This window comes from Canis lupus, chromosome 6 (genome assembly GCF_011100685.1).
Source record: "Canis lupus familiaris isolate Mischka breed German Shepherd chromosome 6, alternate assembly UU_Cfam_GSD_1.0, whole genome shotgun sequence".
NCBI classification, from domain to species: Eukaryota; Metazoa; Chordata; class Mammalia; order Carnivora; family Canidae; genus Canis; species Canis lupus.
The window spans coordinates 58,233,556-58,255,368 of NC_049227.1; the positions used below are offsets into that span (position 1 = coordinate 58,233,556).

General features: G+C 33.8%; 1 protein-coding gene and 2 pseudogenes across 21 annotated transcripts in view; 1 reads left to right on the forward strand and 2 right to left on the reverse strand.

The window, feature by feature from the left end:
• The window catches only part of ZNF644 (zinc finger protein 644), a 153,207-nt gene that overhangs the window by 33,666 nt on the left and 97,728 nt on the right, over nt 1–21,813 (forward strand). For 20 of the 21 annotated variants that reach the window (XR_005361266.1, XR_005361265.1, XR_005361267.1 and 17 more), the window contains one exon: nt 1,189–1,249. The exons of the other annotated variant lie outside the window; for it this stretch is intronic. Coding sequence is in view for 15 of the 20 variants with exons in the window: in XM_038541409.1 (XP_038397337.1) it covers nt 1,206–1,249 (44 nt within the window). In the remaining 5 variants the exon portion in view is untranslated. The remainder of the gene's footprint in view (nt 1–1,188; nt 1,250–21,813) is intronic. 21 annotated transcript variants of the gene reach the window in all.
• On the reverse strand, nt 5,565–6,316 carry LOC119872382 (annotated as a pseudogene).
• On the reverse strand, nt 11,118–11,431 carry LOC106558964 (annotated as a pseudogene).

A 21,813-nucleotide genomic window follows, 5' to 3' on the forward strand; every position in this document is an offset into this window, starting at 1 on the left:
CAGTTGATAATAGAGCCATCACCAGTTGCTATAGCAATTGAGAAACACCATAGCTGAACAAATTGAAGAAGGATCTTTCAGGGTGACTAAGCTAAATATTGCAAAACTAGTAAAAAAAAAAAAAAAAAAAAAAGGTGTTAGCAAAGTTAGAGAGAAGGTAGGTATTGTTCACCATGTGAAGCAGTGTGAAAACTGAGAGGACATAGGGGCTGTTCTGGGAGTTGAAGGGGTTTAGTATTAGAAACCTGGAGTGAATGGAAGAGTAAAGATTGGGGATAATCAATAAGAATGAGATCATTGATTAGTACTGTTGAAGGACTTGAGCCATAGATGTAACATCCTCAGGATAGCTATTGCAAAGTGATTACGTACACGATTCTGGGAAGAATAAATATGAGATGATAGTCTGGAAATAGAATAGTTATAGCAATCTAGGTGAGAATGGCAAGTAGGTATGATGGTACCATTTTTTGGAAATAATTCAAAAGAGTAACAAGCCCGATTAAGGTTGGGGAAGGGGAGATGTGTAGAGTACAGGATAAGACATACTGAGAATTTGTGGAATGTAATAAAATTAAGGGTAGGTAGTTTTTCAAGTAAATTTTCAGTGAAATGTTGGGGTAGCTGTTATGTTATACTAGGTTGTGGATTAAATTGAGGAAGCAGGAGAGAACCAGTATGTACTATCCTCTAGATAAGGTCTCTGGCATTTAGTAAATATTTAATCATTGTTAACCATTATTATACTTAGTATATACTTTTATGCCATCTTATACTGTGTTTTTTTCCTTGTACTTTTGGTATATATGTAGTAGTATTAGATAAATATCTAGATAGAAGTGTGTGTTTTATTAACATACTGGCTTTAATTATTGCTGTGCTATTAAAATTAATAAAAATAAGTTATAAATTTTTTTAAAGAGCTAGAAAATTAGTTTCTCATTTGATTAGGTTATTGTTCATAAAAAAATTAGATTTCCTAAAAATTTTAAATGGTCATGTTTTAATTTTAGATTTCCTAAAAATTTTAAATGGTCATGTTTTAGTTGAAACATTTTTTCCAGTAGCTCTTATGTTAAAATAATTTGATTTGCAGTTTTTAATTTAAAAGAGTAAGTGTATCATAGATGTATTCGTTCACACCAGACACACAAAACTAAATGATGGTCTTTACATGTATTCTTTCAGGTTTGAGTTAATTTCGAATGAGATTGTTTTTGCAACGAGATGTTAATAAGACAAAATCTAGGTAAGTAGAAGACTACTTTGTTAAATGTTACCTATTGAAGTAGGGAATAATACAAAAGACTTAAGTTTTTAAAATGTGCCTTCAAGCTCAGAATTAATGAGTTTTTCAATAAAATTTTGAAATATGAAGAATTGACTTTTTTATATACTTGCTGCAGTTGATTTGGTGGGAGTAACAATAGAACTATCAAACTGTGGAACTAGATTCCTAGTTTTCCTTCTTTTACGTTGAGTTTAACTTAAGTATATGGTTCCCAGTGACTATTAAACATTTTAGAAAATTAGGTTGGTATTTGGTTTAGCTATTCAGAAACCAGTTCAGTAAGAGATTTGCTCTATCCTTCAATGTTCTCTTAGTGGATTATAGTGCTTGAGTAGTTTTTGCCTTTGTGGATTTTACTTTCTTATTTCTATTAATGAAGCTCTTTTATAAATTGATTAAGTTGGCCAAATTATGACTTTTTTATGTTAATACAAGTTTCAGGATTGTAAATAATTGTTTTACCATTTTTCTTATGAGTATCTCTGCTGAATGACTTTTCTAATTTAGCATTCTGATTTGCTTTAAATTTTTTAAGACTATTTATTGTCTTTCAGGAAATTGAATTGTGATCATGCACTTTTTTGGTCTGATATGTGAAGGACAAGTTTTTAATAATATAAACTGTTGAATTGTTAGAAAGTTAGATTTGCTATCTTTTGGTAAGTGAACATGGTTTCAGGATATAAACAGATTAAAAAGAATACTTAGATAAATTGTAGTTAACTTGGTCCTTCTCTAATCTAACCAGACGTTTCAGCTGTCAGAAACTTGCTGCTCTCAAAGGTTTAAAAAAAAAAAATAAAGGCTAGAATGAAAAGTAGTTGAGTAATATGCAGTTAGTGTATTCTCAAGAAGTGGTTTAGGCATAATTTGATGAAGGAGAGTTGTGCTTTTATTGCTATTATATAATAATATTTGTAGTGGTAGTGTGAAGAATATTTATTGTGCTCTTATGTTTTGTTAACTGTTTCTCATGCCTTGATAATCTTTATAGTACTTTCTGTAAGGTAGGTTCTTCTGTGTAGAAAATTGTTATTTTTTGGCTTTATAGTGAGCTATTTTCTTTAGGAAGAGTACATTATCTTCACAGAATTTAGTGTAAGGAACACTTGTCTATATATCTTCTTGTAAGGAAGAAAGAGCTAGATAGACTTCTGTACTTAACATCTTATGGAGATTTTGTTTGCTAGTTGAATATACAGTGTTAGAACCTTTATTCTGATTTCTTGTAGGTCAGATGTTGCTTAAGGGATGACACTGGTTTAACTTATTCTGACCTTATACCACAATTATGCAATTTTTCTTTTTTAATAAGATAATTTACATTTTTACATAAACTAAGTTGTAATTTATGTATGCAAAATTTGAAGTATAGAACTGAATGAGGTTTTTACATATATGTTCACACATGTAACAACCGTAGAGATCAAAATGTAGGACATTTTCATTGATCAGAAAGTTTCTTATATTCTTCCCTTTCCAGTCGAATAGCCTTTTCCCCAAGGTAAGCATTTTTCTGAATTTTATCAGCAGAGCTTAGTTTTGCCTGTTCTTGAATTTTATCTTTATAGGATGATATCATATGCACTTTTTATATGTGGCATTTTTTTTATATGTGGCATTTTTTTAGTCAACATAGTATTTTTGAGTTTCCTCCATGTTACTGTATCAGTAGTTTTTATTGCTGAGTACTATTTCATTGTACAACTGTGCTACAAATTTTTTTAACGTATTTTCTTTAATTTCCTTTATTGGATCCTCCAACTCTCTGACCTCACTTGCCAGCATTCTGCCCTGCTTTCCTTCCTTTAGTTGTCCCCTTTTTTGTTCTACCAATACCTGCACAATAACATGTAAGCCCCATAACACGGCATACAATGGTCTCACTGCAGATATTCCAGAATGCCTAGAATTATCTGAATAAACTATATTTGATGTTTCATATATTTAGTTTTTGTCCGAATTATATGTTGTCACTCTTCCCCAGCCCCTTACCTCCCCAACTGTCATTGTTCTTCCTCCTGGTCATCGGCTTATCTCCTGAAATAGTCCATCTCCAGCATTATCTTTTCCTTTGAGCCACACTGGCCATAAGGCAATAGAATGTTTTCTTTACTGGACAGTGAGCTCTTTGAAAAAGGTAGATATCATCAATGTCTTACTTATCTTAGTAGCACAGTGCCAGAGTACTGTGTGTACTTAGTGAATGTTTGTAAAACAGAACAATAAACAGAATTCTCTCTCAGTCAACTAGGGATTCAGAATACAGGCTGGAATGGGATGAGGACATTGGTGCTTCAGTTGCTTTTGGACTGTGGGAAAAGCCAATGAGGACAATACAGAAGCAGCATTATAGAATTTTGAAAAGAGCAACAAAATATCCCCTAAGTCGTCTTTGAATCCATTTGAAAGAAATGGCTAGTAATGTTCTTAGTTAAGACCTTAAGGAAAACTGTGTTGCTTTTGATTACTCTTTCCAAATGAAGGCATTAATCCATGTTATGGAAATTAGAATGTTTGCTACTAATGATACTCTTTTTGTGAGTTTGTACTAGTTATTTCTTTAAAGATTTTAAAAGATGTATTAGATTAATACAAGTAGAAGATTAAGAAGATTGGTCACATCTATAAAGAAATTTTTTCTCATTTTCCTGAGGGTAAAAAAATATTGGAGTAGAGAAGGAAATTGAATCATAGTCTGGAATTGTGATAACATTTTTGAGTTTTATAGCTTAGGAAGCTTGCTGTTTGATGAAAAATATTTTAAAAATCTTGTTTTATCACTGTACATCTGTGGTATATGAATAATGTACTTAGGAAATTTTAAAAATATTTTAAAGTATTTTATACTAGTTTTTTTCTTCCATATTTGAAATTCGGCTGGTTGGATTGGCCATTGTAGTCACCTAGGGGATTTTTATGCCTTCTAGCAAGTCCAAAGCAAGAAGAAATTCTTCCCCACTGGGATCAATTTGTTGCTTTTCCTCTCTGCAGCTTCTGCCATAAAGGTTGAATACAGAGTTGGACATTGACCCCATCTCATGCTGTTTCTTCTGATCCCTACAAGAATTTTCTTAGACATAGATTCTTATCAAATGTAGAACTTCAGTTATTTGTTTTATTTCATCACGGATGTGAAGTATGTTTAGTTTTATTGTTGATAAAGTTTGAGTATTCAGAGAAATATAACCTTGAGGTTGCTTGATTTAACGTGTATTTGAAATATTTTAGGCTAGTTTCTCTTCTCAGAGGCTGGTAGGTATACCTCAGTTTCAGACTCTTCGTCTTCATTCTTCAATATTTTATAAAGTCAGAAGCTGCTTTTTTCATTTTGCAGAGTCCTTGAATCCAAGGATTTGAAGTTCCTTATGAATATTTATATTAGCTAATTTCCTTAATTTTCAAATTAAGCTCTCAGTGCTTCACTCTCTTTATGAGGAATGTAGATGTGCTGCCCTTTGTTGTAATGTGAAAAATACTTTTAAATTAATAAAAATATTTGTTCTTCATCCTAGATGAGATTGCACAATGTACATTTGACCTTTTTCAAATATATTGTCAAGTAGTATTTAGTATTTTTGAAATTATATTTTTATAAAGTCACATATGCTTATTTATGTATAAGCAAATAGTACAAAGATATTAAGAATAAGTAAAACTCTCCTCTCTCAGCACTATACTACCCATAAATTATCAGAAATAACTGATATATTTTGCATCTTTCTCTTTCCATTTGCTGGCATATCTTGGATGTTTTTCATATATGGATTACATTTAATATAATTGTTTCCTTGTTGATAAAGATATTTGGGTAAATCTCAGGGTTTTTTGCTTGTATATGCAGTGCTGCAATAAATATTCTTTACTACGTTATTGGAATTGTGTGAGAATGTCGGTAAGATAATTTGTAGCATTAGATTGCTGGGTCAGTATATATGTGGACTTTAATTTCTGATAATGCAAAATTGCAATGAGATTATATCACTTAGTATTTTATTAGCAATGTTTTTTAGAGTATTAAATATTATATATATTTGCTATGTGCATGTAATACTAAATATTAACTTGTGTTTTAATCCATGGCAGTCTAATGAATGAAAAGTGGTATTTATTGGTGAATTTTTTTTAATTAGAAGGATTTTAAATTTCCAAGTCTTTTGAGAAAGCAAAATCAATGCAGTGCAAATTGGAACATCCAATTAATGAATTTAACAACAAACCAAAGTAGTTTCCCATTTATTATAGGCTAGCAATGTTTCAAATGGTGAAGCTTCTACTGGTCTTTGGTCTCCTCCAGTCATCTGATGGCAGACTTCAGTGTGAGGGCAGAAATGGTGTTGTAGTTGTAGGCCCAGGCAGCACTGGCTGCCGTTTTCATATAGGAACCACAATGCCAGATCCTCACAGCTTGTCTTTTCATCTTGGTTTTGCCACAGAAGGAGCAAGTGTACTTGTCATCTGGCTTATTTCACTCTTTCTCACCATTTTCCTGAGGGACGCACCATAACAGGTCCTGTATTTACCCAGGAGTCTGACTTTCTTGGTGTGTTTAACTGTATTGCTGCAACTTAGGTCTGAGCCTAGAGAGCTGGTATGTTTCTTTAATTGTGAGAGTCCTCTTAGATTTGCAGTGTCACCTTCATCATAACCTAATTCTTTTGAAGACTATATAATTGGGACAAATTTTTCTCCTTTATGGTTAAATCCACCAATTAACATATCTTTGTGTGTTATGTACTGCATTTAGTTATTTAATACTGGATAATCAGATTGTTTGTCTTTGTTCTCTTTATTCCTTCATGCTGCTTATTTAGAAAGCATATTTCTTTGTGGTGGATTTCTTTGTAATTTACTACAAACTCTAATGTTAGTGTAGTCTGTAAATAAAAATAAAAGCTATTACTAAATATTAGGTTAATTAAGTCTAGATTAATAACATGCTGCTCACAGGTTGTCTCTTACAACTCAAGCTTTAGAAAACTTTCCTTCTTTGTATGTTTTTTTCTTCTTTACCTCCCTTAGCATGTGTGATAAGCTGTAACTACTAGTCTCAGTTCTAGCTTTTCTATAATTCTAGAAATTACTAAATTTAAGACCTGAAAAAAGAGCTGGGAAAATCCTTAACATTATTATGGTGGCTTTCTTTGAGTTATTTTTAAGGATTTAGATACTGCCTTCCTTTGGGCTTATTTTTTGCATAGTATTTTCCAGTGTGATGTCTTTTCATTTCTATCTCCCTTTGTCTACATCTCTTAAAACTCGTTAGTTTCACTTTGTTGTTTCATTTGTCTAAAAGGCTAAATAGGCTACATTGATTTGTTTTGAAGCTGTGCTATTTTTCCAAAGAAAGCTTCATCTAGACGTGTATTTGTTATAACAATTTCTACTCAAATCTGATGTGGTTTTCAACTTAACAGTTAAAGGCTAAGTGGCAAATGTCATTCTAATAAATGAACAGGGAACCATAAACTGCCCTGTGAAGTGAAAGAATTTTATTTTTGCTATACAGTTAACCCTCTGTAGTAGGTCTAAACTATAAAAAAAGGTCCTAAATAAAACAAGGTATTCAGTAAGCCTTTATTGAAACATCATGTTCTGGGCAGCCCGGGTGGCTCAGCGGTTTAGGCTGCCTTCAGCCCGGAGTGTGATCCTGGAGACCCGGGATCGAGTCCCATGTCAGGCTCCTTGCATGGAGCCTACTCCTCCCTCTTCCTGTGTCTTGGCCTCTCTCTCTCTGTGTCTCTCATGAATAAATAAATAAATAAAATATTTTAAAAAAGGAAAAAAAAGAAACATCATGTTCTAGGCACTATGCTATATGTTAAATATGCACTCATTGGTAATGAGAATTCTCGGTGTCATATAGCTAATTATGTTATAACTCGTGGACAGAATACTGTCAGGTATATATAGGGAAGGGAATTTTGAAGGGAGAGATCAGGAAAGGCTTTGTTGAAGGAAGGTGATGTTTGAGTTGGGCTCTGAAGAAAAGAATTAGAATTTTGATTATAGGATGACCTTGGGAAAATGTGGACAAAGGGAGTGTGAACTAAGTCTTACTTTAATTTCTAGAAATTATTTTGTAAAATAGTTTCATTTAATTGGATGTCTGTGTTGTCAAAATTACTGGCTTTTTTTTTTTTTTTTTTTTTTTTAGTAGGCTCCAGCCCTAGCATTGAGCCCAGCATGGGGCTTGAACTCACAACCCTGAGATCAAGACCTGAGCTGAGATCAAGTGTCGGGTGCCTAACCAACTGATCCACCCAGGTGCCCCATTACTGGCATTTTCTTAAGTGTACTAAAGTTTATAATTTACTGTAGTTTAGGAAGTCATTGAATGGTTTCCTTGTTCTGTTTTTGAAACTTTTTAACAACTAATTTTGAACCCATCAAGAAATATACTGTGAAAGACTCCATAATGATCATTGATTTACATATTATACTATTGTACTTAAGAGTGTGAGGCTTATAAATAATTAAAGACAACTTGAAGTCAGGTAGATAATTGCAGACAAAATTAGAACCTGATTCTAATTCTAATCAGAGGTCTTTGAACCTCTGATCTTTTGTTCTTTGAGATGACTGACCATAAAAGCAGATATTTGCAATGGTTTAGGGTCTTCCAGCCAGACTGGGGACTATGGGTGTATATGTCATATGATCAGTGGTCAGTAATACTTGTTTAAGATTTTGATTTATTTTGATTTATTCAGTGTTTTCTGAACTGGTTATTGTAGCTACATTGGTTTTAGCTCATATCTGATACTAGTTATTAGTATAAAGAGGAAGGATGACTAAATATGTAAGTATAATAAGATGGGATTAATGTTGTGATAGTTTGTGTTCTTGGATGGCAATGACCATGTCTGTTTTATTTATTAAGATGTAAGAACTGAATGTATGGGCACCTGGGTAGCTAAGTCAGTTAAGTGTCTGCCTTCAGCTCGGGTCATGATTTCAGGATCCTGGGATCGATCCCTGAGTGTCTGGCTCCCTGCTTGGCAGAGAGTCTGCTTCTCCCTCTGCCCCTCCCTTCACTTGCTCTCTCAGTCTCTTTCTTTTTCTCTCTCAAATAAAAAAAAAGCAAACAAACACTGAGTATGGACTTGACTGTCAATGAGCATTTAATAAAGATTTATTGAATGAAAATATCCCAAGGACTCCCAGAAGTGACATTTAAACTAAAACTTAGAAGAACTGTTAATGATTTATCTAGATAAAATTTAGGGAAGGACTATTGTTAGCAGAAGAAATAGCATGTGGAAGGATGAGAGGAAAGAGAAGGAGAAGATTGGTGGAACTGAAAGAAATGTGGTATGTCGTGAGTGTGGAGTTCTACAAGGAGTGAGGAGAGGGGAGTGGCTAGTGTCAAGAGAGAAGAGGGAGGGACACCTGGGTGGCTTAGTGGTTGAGCACCTGCCTTCTGCTCAGGGAGTGAACCTGGGGTCCTGGAATCAAGGCCCACATCAGGCTCCCCACAGGGAGCCTGCTTCTCCCTCTGCCTGCTTCTCTGCCTCTCTCTTTCTGTGTCTCTCATGAATAAATAAATAAAATATTAAAAAAGAGAAGAGGGAGAGTAAATCTTGAGGTATTTTATTGGGGGTTTTAGAAACCATTTTATTTGTTTATTTAAGAGTTTATTTATTTCTTCATGAGAGACACACAGAGAGAGAGGCAGAGACACAGGCAGAGGGAGAAGCAGGCTCCATGCAGGGAGCCCGACGTGGGACTCGATCCCGAGGCTCCAGGATCACACCCTGGGCTGAAGGCAGGTGCTAAACCGCTGAGCCACCCAGAGATCCCCTAGAAACCTTTTTAAAGTGTTTGGATTAACAATAATAAGAGATCATTAAAGGAGTTAAAATGTGAGGGAATGATGTGATCAGATCTGTGTTTTAGAAAAACATTTAATTAAGATGTGGAGAACAGATTGGAGGAGAAGCTAGATTGGATTCAGGATGACCTGACTTTAGAGTGGTAGTGGTGGGGATAAAAAAGACAAAGATTATTGAAAAATGGCTTGTTCCATATGGATTTATGAGTTGCTGTTTTTATTACAGTTTCTGGCCTCTCTTTACTCTTAATTAAACTAGATTTAATACTATTGATGGATAAATAATTGTATTACTAATAACAAAAGTCTTAACAAAGATATTTGAGTACCTGAGAGAATTTTAAATGTGTTGAGTCTTGGATTTCCATGAATATTGTCTAATACATACTAGCTGAATATGAATTCTGATAGTATTTGATGAGGAGACATTTTCTAGTTTGAGTAACAAAATTTGGGTTAAGACTTTAGGGTAATCATGATTCAGAAAATCATTTGGGAGGGTTTGCGTGGGGAAAAAATATCATTTGTAGGAAAAGTGTATATGAGTAGGACCTTCCCCACCTTGTTCCCCCCATTGTATACTCACCATCTAGAACAGTTCTTGTTACAGAGATAATATATTTGTTGAATAATCAGTCAGGGTTTACATAAAATATTTAATATCTAACCAATTTTATTTTTAGTCAGATGACAGAGTGGCAGACAAGTTAGTTTTTCCAATTTAAATGATTATACTTTTAAGTAATATTCCCCCTTTTAAATTACCCTGTAACCATTCATATTTATGCTGATTTCCTTCTATGTTCTTCCCTCTCAACACTGCTTAATGCCTTTTTATAACTTGTTTCCCTTCTCCAATCCCTAATCCCTTGTAACCAATAATGTTTGCCATTTCTATAATTTTTTCATTTCATGTGATAGAATTATACAGTATACAATATTCTGGTATTGACTTTTTTCAGTCACCACAATTCCCTCAAGATTCATCCAAGTTGTATACATTGATTAGTTTATTCCTTTTTATTGCTGAGTAGTATTTCATGTTGTCAGCGTATCATAATTTAACTGTTCATCTACGGGAGAACAAATGTCTGGGTCATTTCCATTTTGGGTCTATTATGAATATAGCTAATATGAACATTTGAGTACAAGTTTATGTGTAAACATCAGTTTTCATTTCCCTAGAATAAATGCCCCAGAGTGCAATTGCTGAGTGCATATGCTAGTTACATGTTTAGGTTTAATAGAAATGGCCAAATTGTTTTTCAGCATTTTTTAAGTGATCTAGTTTCTCCACATTCTTGCAAGCATTAGGTGCTGAAAGTAATTTAAAAAAAATTTTTTTATTGTAGCATTTTGAAAGGTGTGTGGTGTTATCTCATTGTGTGTTTCCTCTATGGAACTTCATTTTTATTAGTGTGACTATATCAATTTGAGTAACTTAATCCTGTCAGTCCTTCTGTGCAAACTGAAAAATGGAGAATGTTATAGACATCTGCAAAATTTGTTCTAAAATTCTAATTGTTTCATTCTGTTTTCTGAAGATGCTGATGAAATGTGTGGTCAGTCAAAACACCCAAAAGTTAGGAGGCAGTATATGTCATTCTACCTTTAGAAAGATTAAAAAAAATTAATGATCTAAAAACAAAAGTCCGCACAGCCTAAACTAATGTATGTCAAAGAAGTGGAACTGGCAAAGATAACACTTATCTATGGAAAGCAAAGACACATACCTAACCTCTAAGGCTTATATTATTATGTCATTTATCATTTGACTATAGAAAAAAAGTACTGTATTAGGATAGCCTACCTCAGTATGCTTTTCCATTAAAAATTAGAAGGGTTTTAAATTTCCAAGTCTTTTGAGAAAGCAAAATCAATGCAGTGCAAATTGGAACATCCAGTTAATGAATTTAATAACAAACCAAAGTAGTTTTGTTACAGAATTGACCCATTTTTTATAGGCTAGCAGTGTTTCAAATGGTGAAGCTTCTACTGGTCTTTGGTCTCCTCCAGTCATCTGATGGCAGACTTCAGTGTGAGGGCAGAAATGGTGTTGTAGTTGTAGGCCCAGGCAGCACTGGCTGCCGTTTTCATATAGGAACCACAATGCCAGATCCTCACAGCTTGTCTTTTCATCTTGGTTTTGCCACAGAAGGAGCAAGTGTACTTGTCATCTGGCTTATTTCACTCTTTCTCACCATTTTCCTGAGGGACGCACCATAACAGGTCCTGTATTTACCCAGGAGTCTGACCTTTTTGGTGTGTTTAACTGTATTGCCACAACCTTGGTCTGAACCCAACATGGGGCTCAAACTCTTGACCCTGAGATCAAGAGCTGTACACTCTACCAAATGAGCTAGCCAGTTGCAGCATAACGTGTTTGAGGTTCATCCATGTTGTAGCATATGGGTATTTCATTACCCCCCCCCTTTTTTTTTTAAAGATTTAGTTGTTTTAGACAGTGCATGCCAGGGGAAGGGACAGAGGGCGAGAACCTTCAGTCAAACTCCTTGCTGAGCTGGGAGCCATACCTGGGGCTCCATCTCAGGACCCATGAGATCATGACCTTAGCTGAAACCAAGAGTTGGATACTTAACTGACTAAGCCACCCAAGCGCCCCAGCACTTCATTTCTTTTTATGCCTGAGTAATATTCTATTGTATGGCTATGCTGTATATTCTTTACCTGTTCATCTGTGGATGGACATTTGGGTTGCTTACACCTTTAGGCTATTTTGAATAGTGTTACTATGCACATCTTAATTATTTTTTTAAGTATATGGTTTAATAGTATTAAGTATATTAACATTTTTATGAAACAGATATCCAAAACTATTTTATCTTGCAAATCTGAGACTCTCTACCTATTATTAAACAATCATTTCCCCTTTTGCTCCTCCTCCCAGCCCTTGGTGACCACATTCTACTTTCTGTTTTCATAAATTTGACTATTTTATATAACTCATGTAGGTGGAATCATACACTTTTTGTCTTTTTGTGACTGGCTTATCTCACTTAGTGTAATGTTCTTATGGTTCATCAGTTTGGTGCATGTGACAGGATTTTTCTTGTTTAAGGTTATATAATATTTCATTGTATTCATATACCACGTTTCCTTTATTGATTCATCCATCAGTAGATGTTTGGGTTGCTCCCATCTCTTGGCTATTGTGAATAGTGCCGATATGAACATGGGTGTGCAAACATTCTTCAAGACTCTTTAATAAAATTTTAGGCAGCCCGGGTGGCTCAGCAGTTTAGCGCCGCCTTCAGCCCAGTGTGTGGTCCTGGAGACCCGGGATCGAGTCCCACGTCAGGCTCCCTGCATGGAATGGAGCCTGTTCTCCCTCTCCCTGTGTCTGTGCCTCTCCCCTGCCCCCACCATGTGTGTCTTTTGCAAGTAAATAAATAAGATCTTTAAAAAAAAAAAAAAAAGACTCTTTAAATTTTTTTGAATATATACCTCAAAGTATTATTGCTGGATCATTATAGTTCTAAGTTTTCCAGGAACCTCCATACTGTTTCTGTACCACTTTACAATCCCACCAACAGCACACACATCTTCACCAACATTTGTGATTTTGTTGTTTTGAAAACACAACCATCCTAATGAATGTGCAGTGATACTTCATTGTTTTATTTGCACTTCTCTGATGATTAATGATATTGAGCATTTTTTCATATGTTTGTTAGCCATTTGTAGATCATATTTAGACAAACATCCATTCAAGTACTTTGGTCATTTTTTTTTTTTTTTTTACTTTGGTCATTTTTTAATTGGATTTTTTTTGTAGGAACTTTAAAATATATTCTAGACATTAGTTCCTTCCGCAGCTTGGTAGTATTTTCTCCCATTCTATAGATCACCTGCATATTGACCCTGTTGATCGTGTCCTTTGATATACAAGTTTTTAGGTTTGATATACTTCAGTCTGTTTTTGTTTTTGTTGTCTCTGTTTCTGGTATCCAAGAAATTATTGTCAAGTTTGATGTTGCAAAGCTTTTTCTCTTATTTTCTCCTAGGAGTTTTATAGTTTTAGGTCTTAATATTTAGATCTTTAATTCACTTTGAGTAAATTTTTTATTTATGGTGTAAAAGAAGGATCCATCTTCATCCTTTCGTATGTGTTTATCCAGTTTTCCCAGCACCATTTGTTGAAGAGACTGTCGCTTTTTCATCGCATGGTCTTGCATCCTTGGCAGAGATTTGTACGTGTATTTCCAGGGTCTGTCTTCCCATTCCTTTGGTCTATTTATCTTTATGCCATTACTAGAATGTTTTAATTACTGTAGCATTGTAAGTTTATTTTTAAATTAAGAGATATGAGACGTATGACTTCGTTCTTTTTTTTCAAAATTGCTTTGACTTTTGGGATCCCTTGATATTTCATATGAATTTTAGAGTGAGTTTATCTACTTCTGCAAAAAAAAAAAAAATGCTACTGGGATTGATAGTGATTATGTTGTATCTAGATAATATGGACATCTTAAAATTAAGTCTCCCAATACTTGAATACTGGATATTTTTCCGTTTCTGTTTTCTTTGACTTTTTTCAGCATTGTGGTTTTCTGTGCACAAGTCTTTCATCTCCTTGAATAAACTCCTTAAGTTTATTTTTAAGTTTTTATTCTTTTTGATGCTTTTTTAAATGAGATGGATAAATTTTTTGAGGTTGTTTACTGTTAAGTATAGACACATCTGACTTTTGTGTGTTAATTTTCTGTCCTACAACACTGGTGAATTTGTTTATTAGTTTAACGGTTTTTTGTGGTATTTTCAGGTTTTCTATAAAGGTTGTATCTATAAAGAGAATTTCCTTTCCAATTTTTTTTAAGATTTTTAAATTATTTATTCATGAGAGACACACAGAGAGAGAGAGAGGCAGGCTCCATGCAGGGAACCCGATGCAGGACCCCATCCCAGGACTCCAGGATCACACCCTGGGCCAAAGGCAGGCTCTAAACCGCTGAGCCACCCAGGCGTCCCTCCTTTCCAATTTGAATGCTTTTTTTTTTTTAAATTAATTAATTAATTAATTAATTAATTTATTTATTTATTTTTCTTGCCTAACTGCTCTTGCTAGGACTTCTAGTACTGTGTTTGATGAGGAGTAGCAGGAGCAGACGACCTTATCTTATTCCTGATATTAGAGGGAAAACTTTCAGTATTTCACCACTGAGTATGATTTTTAGCTGTGTGCTTTTTTGTAAATGGACTTCATTATGTCTAGGTAGATTTCTTCTATTCCTAGTTTATTGAGAGTTTTTTAAATCATAAAATGGTGTTGCATGTTGTTAAATGTTTTTTTCTGCATCAGTTGAGATGATTTATGTTGTGTTTGTTCGTTCTGTTAAGTGTAGTATATTACACTGATTGATTTTCATATGTTCAGTCATCTTTGCGTTCCAATAATAAATTCCAGTTACTCATGGTGTAGCAATCCTTTCAGTGTGCTTTTGAAATCACTTTTACTTTTAGTTCAGAATTTTTTGCTATCAATATTAATCAAAGATAATGGTCTGTAGTTCTCTTGTGTCTTTGTCTAACTTTGGTACCGGTGTAATGCTGGCCTCATTGAATGAGCTTGGAAACGTTTCCTCCTCTTTTGGGAAGAGTTTCAAGAGTATTGGTGTTAATTCGTTCAATATATTGGATAGAACTCTCCAGCGAAACCATTTAGTCTTGGACTTTCCTTTTTTCAGGAAGTAGGGTTTGATTACTGCTTTAATCTCCTTACAAGTTATAGGTCTGCTCATACTTTTTTATTGCTTCATGATTAAGTCTTCCTATGTTGCATGTTCCTAGGAATTTATCCATTTCTTTTTGGTTATCCCACTGTTTTTGTTCAAAGTACTTTTTTTTATAATCCTCTTCGTTTCTGTAACATTGTTTATAACAACATCTTTCATTTTTTTTATTTAATTGACTCCTTTCTTTTTTTCTTAATTAATTCCTAGCAGAGGATTTATCAGTTTTGTTGATCTCTTCATTAAGCCAACCCTTTATTTCATTGTTTTTTTCTGTTGTTTTTGTGTTCTCTGTTCCATTTATCTCTTCTCTGATCTTTATTATTTGCTTCCTTCTTCTTACTTTGGGCTAATATTTCCCTTTTCTAATATCTAGAGTTGTAAAATTAGGTTGTTGATTTAAGGTCTTTTTTTAAAATTGTTTTTAAAAAAGATTTTACTTATTCATGAGAGACAGAGGCAGAGACACAGGTAGAGGGGAGAAGCAGGCTCTATGCAGGAAGCCTGATGTGGGACTTGATCTCAGGACTCCAGGATCACTCCCTGGGCTGAAAGCAGACACTCAGCCACTGAGCTACCTAGGCGTCCCTCTTTTTTCTTTTTTAATCTAAATATTTACAACTGTACACTTCCCTGTTAGTATTGCTTTTACTGTGACCCTCAAGTTTTGGTATGTTGTGTTTTCATTTTCATTTGTCTCAGTATTTTATAATTTCTTGTTTTTCTTTGTTTTGACCCATTGGTTATTTAAGAGTGTTAAATTTTCACAGATTTGTGGATTTCCATTTTCTTTTGTGCTGTTGATTTCTAGTTTCATTTCAGAAAAGGTACTTGTATCATTTCAGTCTTGAATCCTTATGACTTGTTTTGTGGCATAATGTTCCGTATATACTTTGAAAATAAATTATATTCTGCTGTTGTTGGGTAGATTATTCTTTGTATGTCAGGTGCACTTGTTCTGTAGTGTTATTCAAGTTCTCTGTTCCTCATTGATAATCTCTGTGGTTATTTTATCCATTACTGCTTTTTTGGGTATGTTGATTGATCTTTGTCTTGTGCATCATTTTGACTTCCTTCTCATTTCCTTTCATGTGTATTTTTTAGTTATTTTCTTGTGTTTACCTTGGCAATTACAATTAACATTTTAAGATTATAATAATCTAGCTTAAATTAATACTAGCTTTGTACGTGTAATGTAATGTAATACTAGCTTTGTACCTGTAATGTAAATGTTTCTATGTAACTCCATCTGTCTTCTGTTTTGGTTCTACTGTTTCAAGTTACTTTATCAGTAGTACTGGCTTCTTTGTTTACCTGGGTAGTTGTCTTTATTGTTCTTTATTTTTATAGTTTTGAGTTCTCATTTAGTGTGTACTTTCATCGTAGCTTGAAGGACGCTCTCAAACATTTCTTGAGAGGCAGGTCTACTAGTGGTTAACTCTGTAGCTTTTGTTTTTCTGAGGCTCTCTTAATCCTTTTTTTAAAGGATAATTTTGCTGGGTATAGAATTTTTGGTTAAAAAGTTTTTTCTTTTCACACCTTATTATGTTGATGCTTTGTAGCTTCCATGGTATCTGATGAGAAATTAGCTTTTTATCTTATTTAGGGCCCAATGTATGTGACTAATTGCTTCTCTCCTGCTGCTTTTACTCATTCTTTGTGTTTGTGTTTTGACCATTTTATATTAACGTGACTTAGTCTGGATCTATTTGGAGTTTTCCTTTTTTTTTTTTTCTTTAAGATTTTATTTATTTATTCATTAGAGCGGCAGAGACACAGGCAGAGGGAGTGGCAGGCTCCATGCAGGGAGCCTCATGTGGGACTCAATCCCAGGACTCCAGGATCACTCCCTGAGCCAAAGGCAGATGTTCAACTGCTGAGCCACCCAGGCATCCCTGGAGTTTTCCTACTTGGAGCTTGTTGAGTTTGTTAGCTGTTTAGCTTCATGCCTTTTATCAAAATTTGGATATTTATCACCATTATTTTTTTGAAATACTCTTTCTACCTCTTTTTCTCCTCCTTTGTCTCATTATAAATAGGCTGGTATACTTGATGGTGTCCACAGGTCTCTTAGGCTCTGCATTTTTCTTCATTTTATTTTTCTACTTCTCAAATTGTTAATTTCAGTTTACCTACTTTCATATCCACTGATGGTCTTCTGCTTGCTCAAATCTTTTGAAGGTCACTAGTGAATTTTTCATTTTAATTATTGTTCATCTCCAGAATTTGTTTTATAAATTAACTGTTTCTTTTTTTATTTCTTTATTGATGTTCTCTATATTGAGTCATTATTCTTGTGGTTTTGAAGTGGCTCTTCTAACATAGTCATACCTGCCACAGGTAAGTAGGCACATTTAATCTGAAGATTGGAAATTACTTTAAATGTACATGGTAGGGCAGCCCGGGTGACTCCATGGGTTAGCGCCAACTTCAGCCCAGGGCGTGATCCTGGAGACCCGGGATTGAGTTCCATATCAGGCTCCCTGCATGGAGCCTGCTTCTCTCTCTCTGCCTCTGTCTCTGCCTCTCTCTCTCTCTGTCTCTCATGAATAAATAAATAAAGCCTTAAAAAAATGTAAATGGTATAAATATATCAGTCAAAAGAAAGAAAATGACACTGGATAAAAGACATACAACTCTACTAATGTAGGCTTATGAGAAATTTACTTCAAATTCAGTGACATAAGTTGGCTAAAAATGAAAAGATAGAAAGATTATACCATACAAACAACCTAACTAAGAAGCAAGAATAGTTACATTAAATTCTGGTAAAGTAGACTTCAGAACAAAGAAAAGTACTAGGGTCCAAGAGGAACCCTAGTTCCACAACCCTTGTTGTGTGTGTACCAAACAATAGAGCTGTAATCTACACTAAAAAACAAGCAAACAAAACAAAACAAAAAACTGATAAAGCTGAAAAAGGAAGAGATGATTCCACAGTTATAATTGAAGACTTTAATACTCTCTTCCACAACTGATACCACTACTAGGCATAAGATCAGCAAGAATATAAAAAAACTGAAAACAGTAAACCATAAGATCTAAATGATGTATATAAAACATGCCATCTAGCAATATAATAGGAATATACATTTTATTCAAGTATTCCTTAAACACTCCTGAAGATAGACAACATCTTCAACAATACAAATTTGAAGAATGGGGAAAGAAAAAACAAATTTGAAGAATGGTAATCATACAAAATATATTCTCTTACCATATTGGAATCAAATTAGAGATCAGTAACAGGAGAATCTGTCGATTGAAAATTAACACACTTCTGAATAATCCATGGCCTAAAAATTCTCAAAATTAAAAAAAAAAAACCTTACTGAAGATGAAAATAGAGCATATGAAAATATGCTAAAGCATTGCTGAGAAATTTACAGCATTAAATGTTACATTTGAAAAGAAAATTTTCATATAATAGAAAATGAGAAGTAAAAGAAACCCAAAGCAAACAGAAAAAGAAAATAATAAATTTAAGAGTAGAAATAAATGAGATTAAAAAGCGAAAAATCACTGAAACAAAAAGCTACTTAATATGAAAAATCAACAAAATTGATAAGCTTCCGCAGGACTGACAAAGATAAAAAGAAAGTGGATAAAAATTACCAATTTAGTCATGTAACGGGATATCACTGTAGATCCTTTTAGACATTGTAAGGATAATTAGAGCTTGCTATGAACAATTTACAGAAATTTAACAATTTGGATGAAATAGCCCAGTATCTTGAAAAACAAACCAACCACAACTCATTCAATATGAAATTTATGTTTAATGGCCCAGTAATTGTTAAGGGCATTGAATTTAGAATTGTGACACAGTTCCCAAGAAAGAAATCTCTAGGCCAAGATGGAGAGTTTCACTGGAAAATTCCAAACTGGAGAATTATTTTAAACAATTTTAAGAAGAATAACACCAGTTTTATATAATCCTTTCCAGAAAATGGAAGAGGAAATGCTTTCCATTTCATTTTATGAAGCTAACATTACATTGATAATAAAAAAAATAGATGGATGCGGTACAAAAACAAAACTCTACAGATTAACATCTGTGATAAACTTAGATGCAAAAAGTTCTCAATATTAGCAAGTTGAGCCAAACAATGTATAAAAACGATTACACATTACAAACAGGTGGGGTTTATTTCCAGGTATGTGAAATGGATTCAGCATTTGAAAGAGTCCAATTTCATTCTTGTGCATGTTTATTTGAATTTCTCAGCATCATTTGTTGAGAAGACTGTCTATCCCTTTTGAATGTTCTTGGCATCCTTGTCAAAAATCATTTGACCTTTTTAGTGAGAATGTATTTCTGAGCTATCTATTATAGTCCATTAGTCTGTATGTTTGTCTTTCTGCCACTACCACATTGTTTTGATTACTGTAGTTTTGTGGTTAAGTTTTAAAATCAGGAAGTGTGAGATCTGTAACTTTGTTCAGTTTCAAGATTGACTATTTAGGGTCCCTTGAAATTCCATGTAAGTGTTAGAATGAAATTTTCTGTCTGTAGAAATGCCCCTGGGATATTCATAAGGATTGCATTAAATCTACTTTGAGTAGTATTAATATTTTAATGTTACTAAGTCTCCTAATCCATGAACACTAGATGTCTTTTCACTTATTTTTGTCATCTTTACTTTCTTTTGACAATGTTTTCAGTATATAAGACTTTAGCGTCTTTGGTTAAGTTTATTCCTAAATACTCTTTTCTAAAGAAAATTATTAATTAATTAACTAATTTTTTAAGTAGGCTCCCCACCCAGTGTGGAGCCCAACATGGGGCTTGAACTCATGACCCCAAGATGGATACTTGAGCTGAAATCAAGAGTTGGACACTTAACTGCACCACTGAAGAGCCCCAGTATTGTATTCTTTTTGATGCTTTTGTAAATGGTATTGCTTTCTTAATGTTTTTTCAGAATGGTCATTGTCTATTTATGGAAATGCAGTTGACCTTTGCATGTTGATTTTTTTTTCTGTATTATTTTAATTTTTTTTCTTAGTTTTCTTGAGATATAATTCACATACATCACTATATAAGTTTAAGTTCTACATCATAATGGTTTGAATGATGTGGGGGCTAAGGGTGCTGACTCCCTACAATAGAAAATCCATGTATGACTTTTGACTTCATGGCAACTTAACTGCTAATAGCCAACTGTTGATCAGAAGACTTACCAATAACATGAAGAGTGGATTACTACATACTTCATGTGATATATATTAGATACTGTTCTTAAAATAAAATAAGCTAGAGAAAAGAAAATGTTATTAGGAAATTCATGAGGAAAAGAAAATACATTTACAATAGTGTACTATGAAATATCTGCTTGTAACTAGACCCATACAGTTCAAACCTGTGTTGTTCAGGGGTCAGCAGCATTGTGAAATGATTATTGTCATTAGTTTAGTGTCATTTAGTGTCATTAGTTTTCATGTGATGAGAACTCTTAGGATTTACACTTTCAATTTTCCGATATATCCTATAGCAATGTCAACTGTAGTCATTGTGTTATACAGTACATTTCTAGTACTTAATTATTTTATATCTGGAAATTGTACTTTTTGGCCATCTTTCTCCCATTTCCCTCTCCCACTACCACCCTGCCTCTTTTAACCATAAATCTGATCTCTTTGTGAATTTTTTGTTTCTTTTTTTTCCTTTTAGATTCCACGTGTAGATGAATGAGGTCATGCATTGTTTGCCTTTCTCTGACTTATTTTACTTAGCATGGTGCCTTCACGGTCCATCTAGGTTGTTGTAAGTGGCAAGATTTTCTCCTTTCTTATAGCTGAATAATACTCTATTGTATATATTTACCACAACTTCTTTGTTTGTCCACTGATGGACACTTAGGTTGTTTCCATATCTTAGCTGTTGTAAATAATCTGCTATGAACATAGAGTGGTGGCAGTTATCTTTTCAAGTTAGTGTTTTTGTTTTCTTTGGATATATACCCAGAAATGGAATTGCTGGATCATAGGGTAGTTTATTTTTTGAGGAACCTCCATACTGTTTTTCATAGCGTCTAAACCAATTTACATTCCTGCCAGTACCACACAAGGGTTCCTTTTCTCTTTGTTTTTATCAGCTTTTGTTATTTCTTGTCTTTTTGATCATGGCCATTCTAACAGGCATGAGGTGATACCTTGTTGTAGTTTTGATTTGCATTTCCTTAATCACTAGTGGTATTGAGCATCTTTTCATGTACCTGTTGGCCATTTATATATCTTCTTTGGAAAAATGTCTATTCAGATCCTATGACCATTTTTAATTGGGTTATTTGGTTTTTAGCTACAGAGTTGTATGGGGTCTTTTATATATATTTGGGATATTAACATCTTATTAAATATATGGCCTGGAAATATTTTCCCCCATTCTGTAGGTTGTCTTTTCACTTTGTTGATTGTTTCTTTTGCCTTGCAGCTTTTTTAGTTTAGTTGAATGTAGTCCTCCATGTTTGTTTTTTATTTTGTTGCTTGTTTTTTAGATGTCATCCGAAAAGTCATTGCCAATACCCGTGTCATACTGTGTTTTACTTCTAGAGGTTTCATGGTTTCAAGTCTTATATTTAAGTTTTAATCCATTTTATGTTAATTTTTATAAGTGATGTAAGATAAAGTGTGTGTTGATTTTTATATGCTGCAACTTTGCTGAATTCATGTATTAGTGTTTTTGTAGAATCTTTAGAATTTTCTACATATAAGATCATGTCATCTACAAACAGATAACTTTATTTCTTCTTTTCCAGATTGAATGCCTTTTGTTTCTGTTTCTTTGCCTAGTTATGCTCTTGGTAGGAATTCCAGCACTATGTTAAGTAGAAACAGTAAAAATGGACATCCTTGTCTTGTTCTGATCTTCGAGGAAAGGTTTCTGTCTTACGCCCTTGAGTGCAATGTAAATTGTGGGGTTTCCACATATTGCCTTT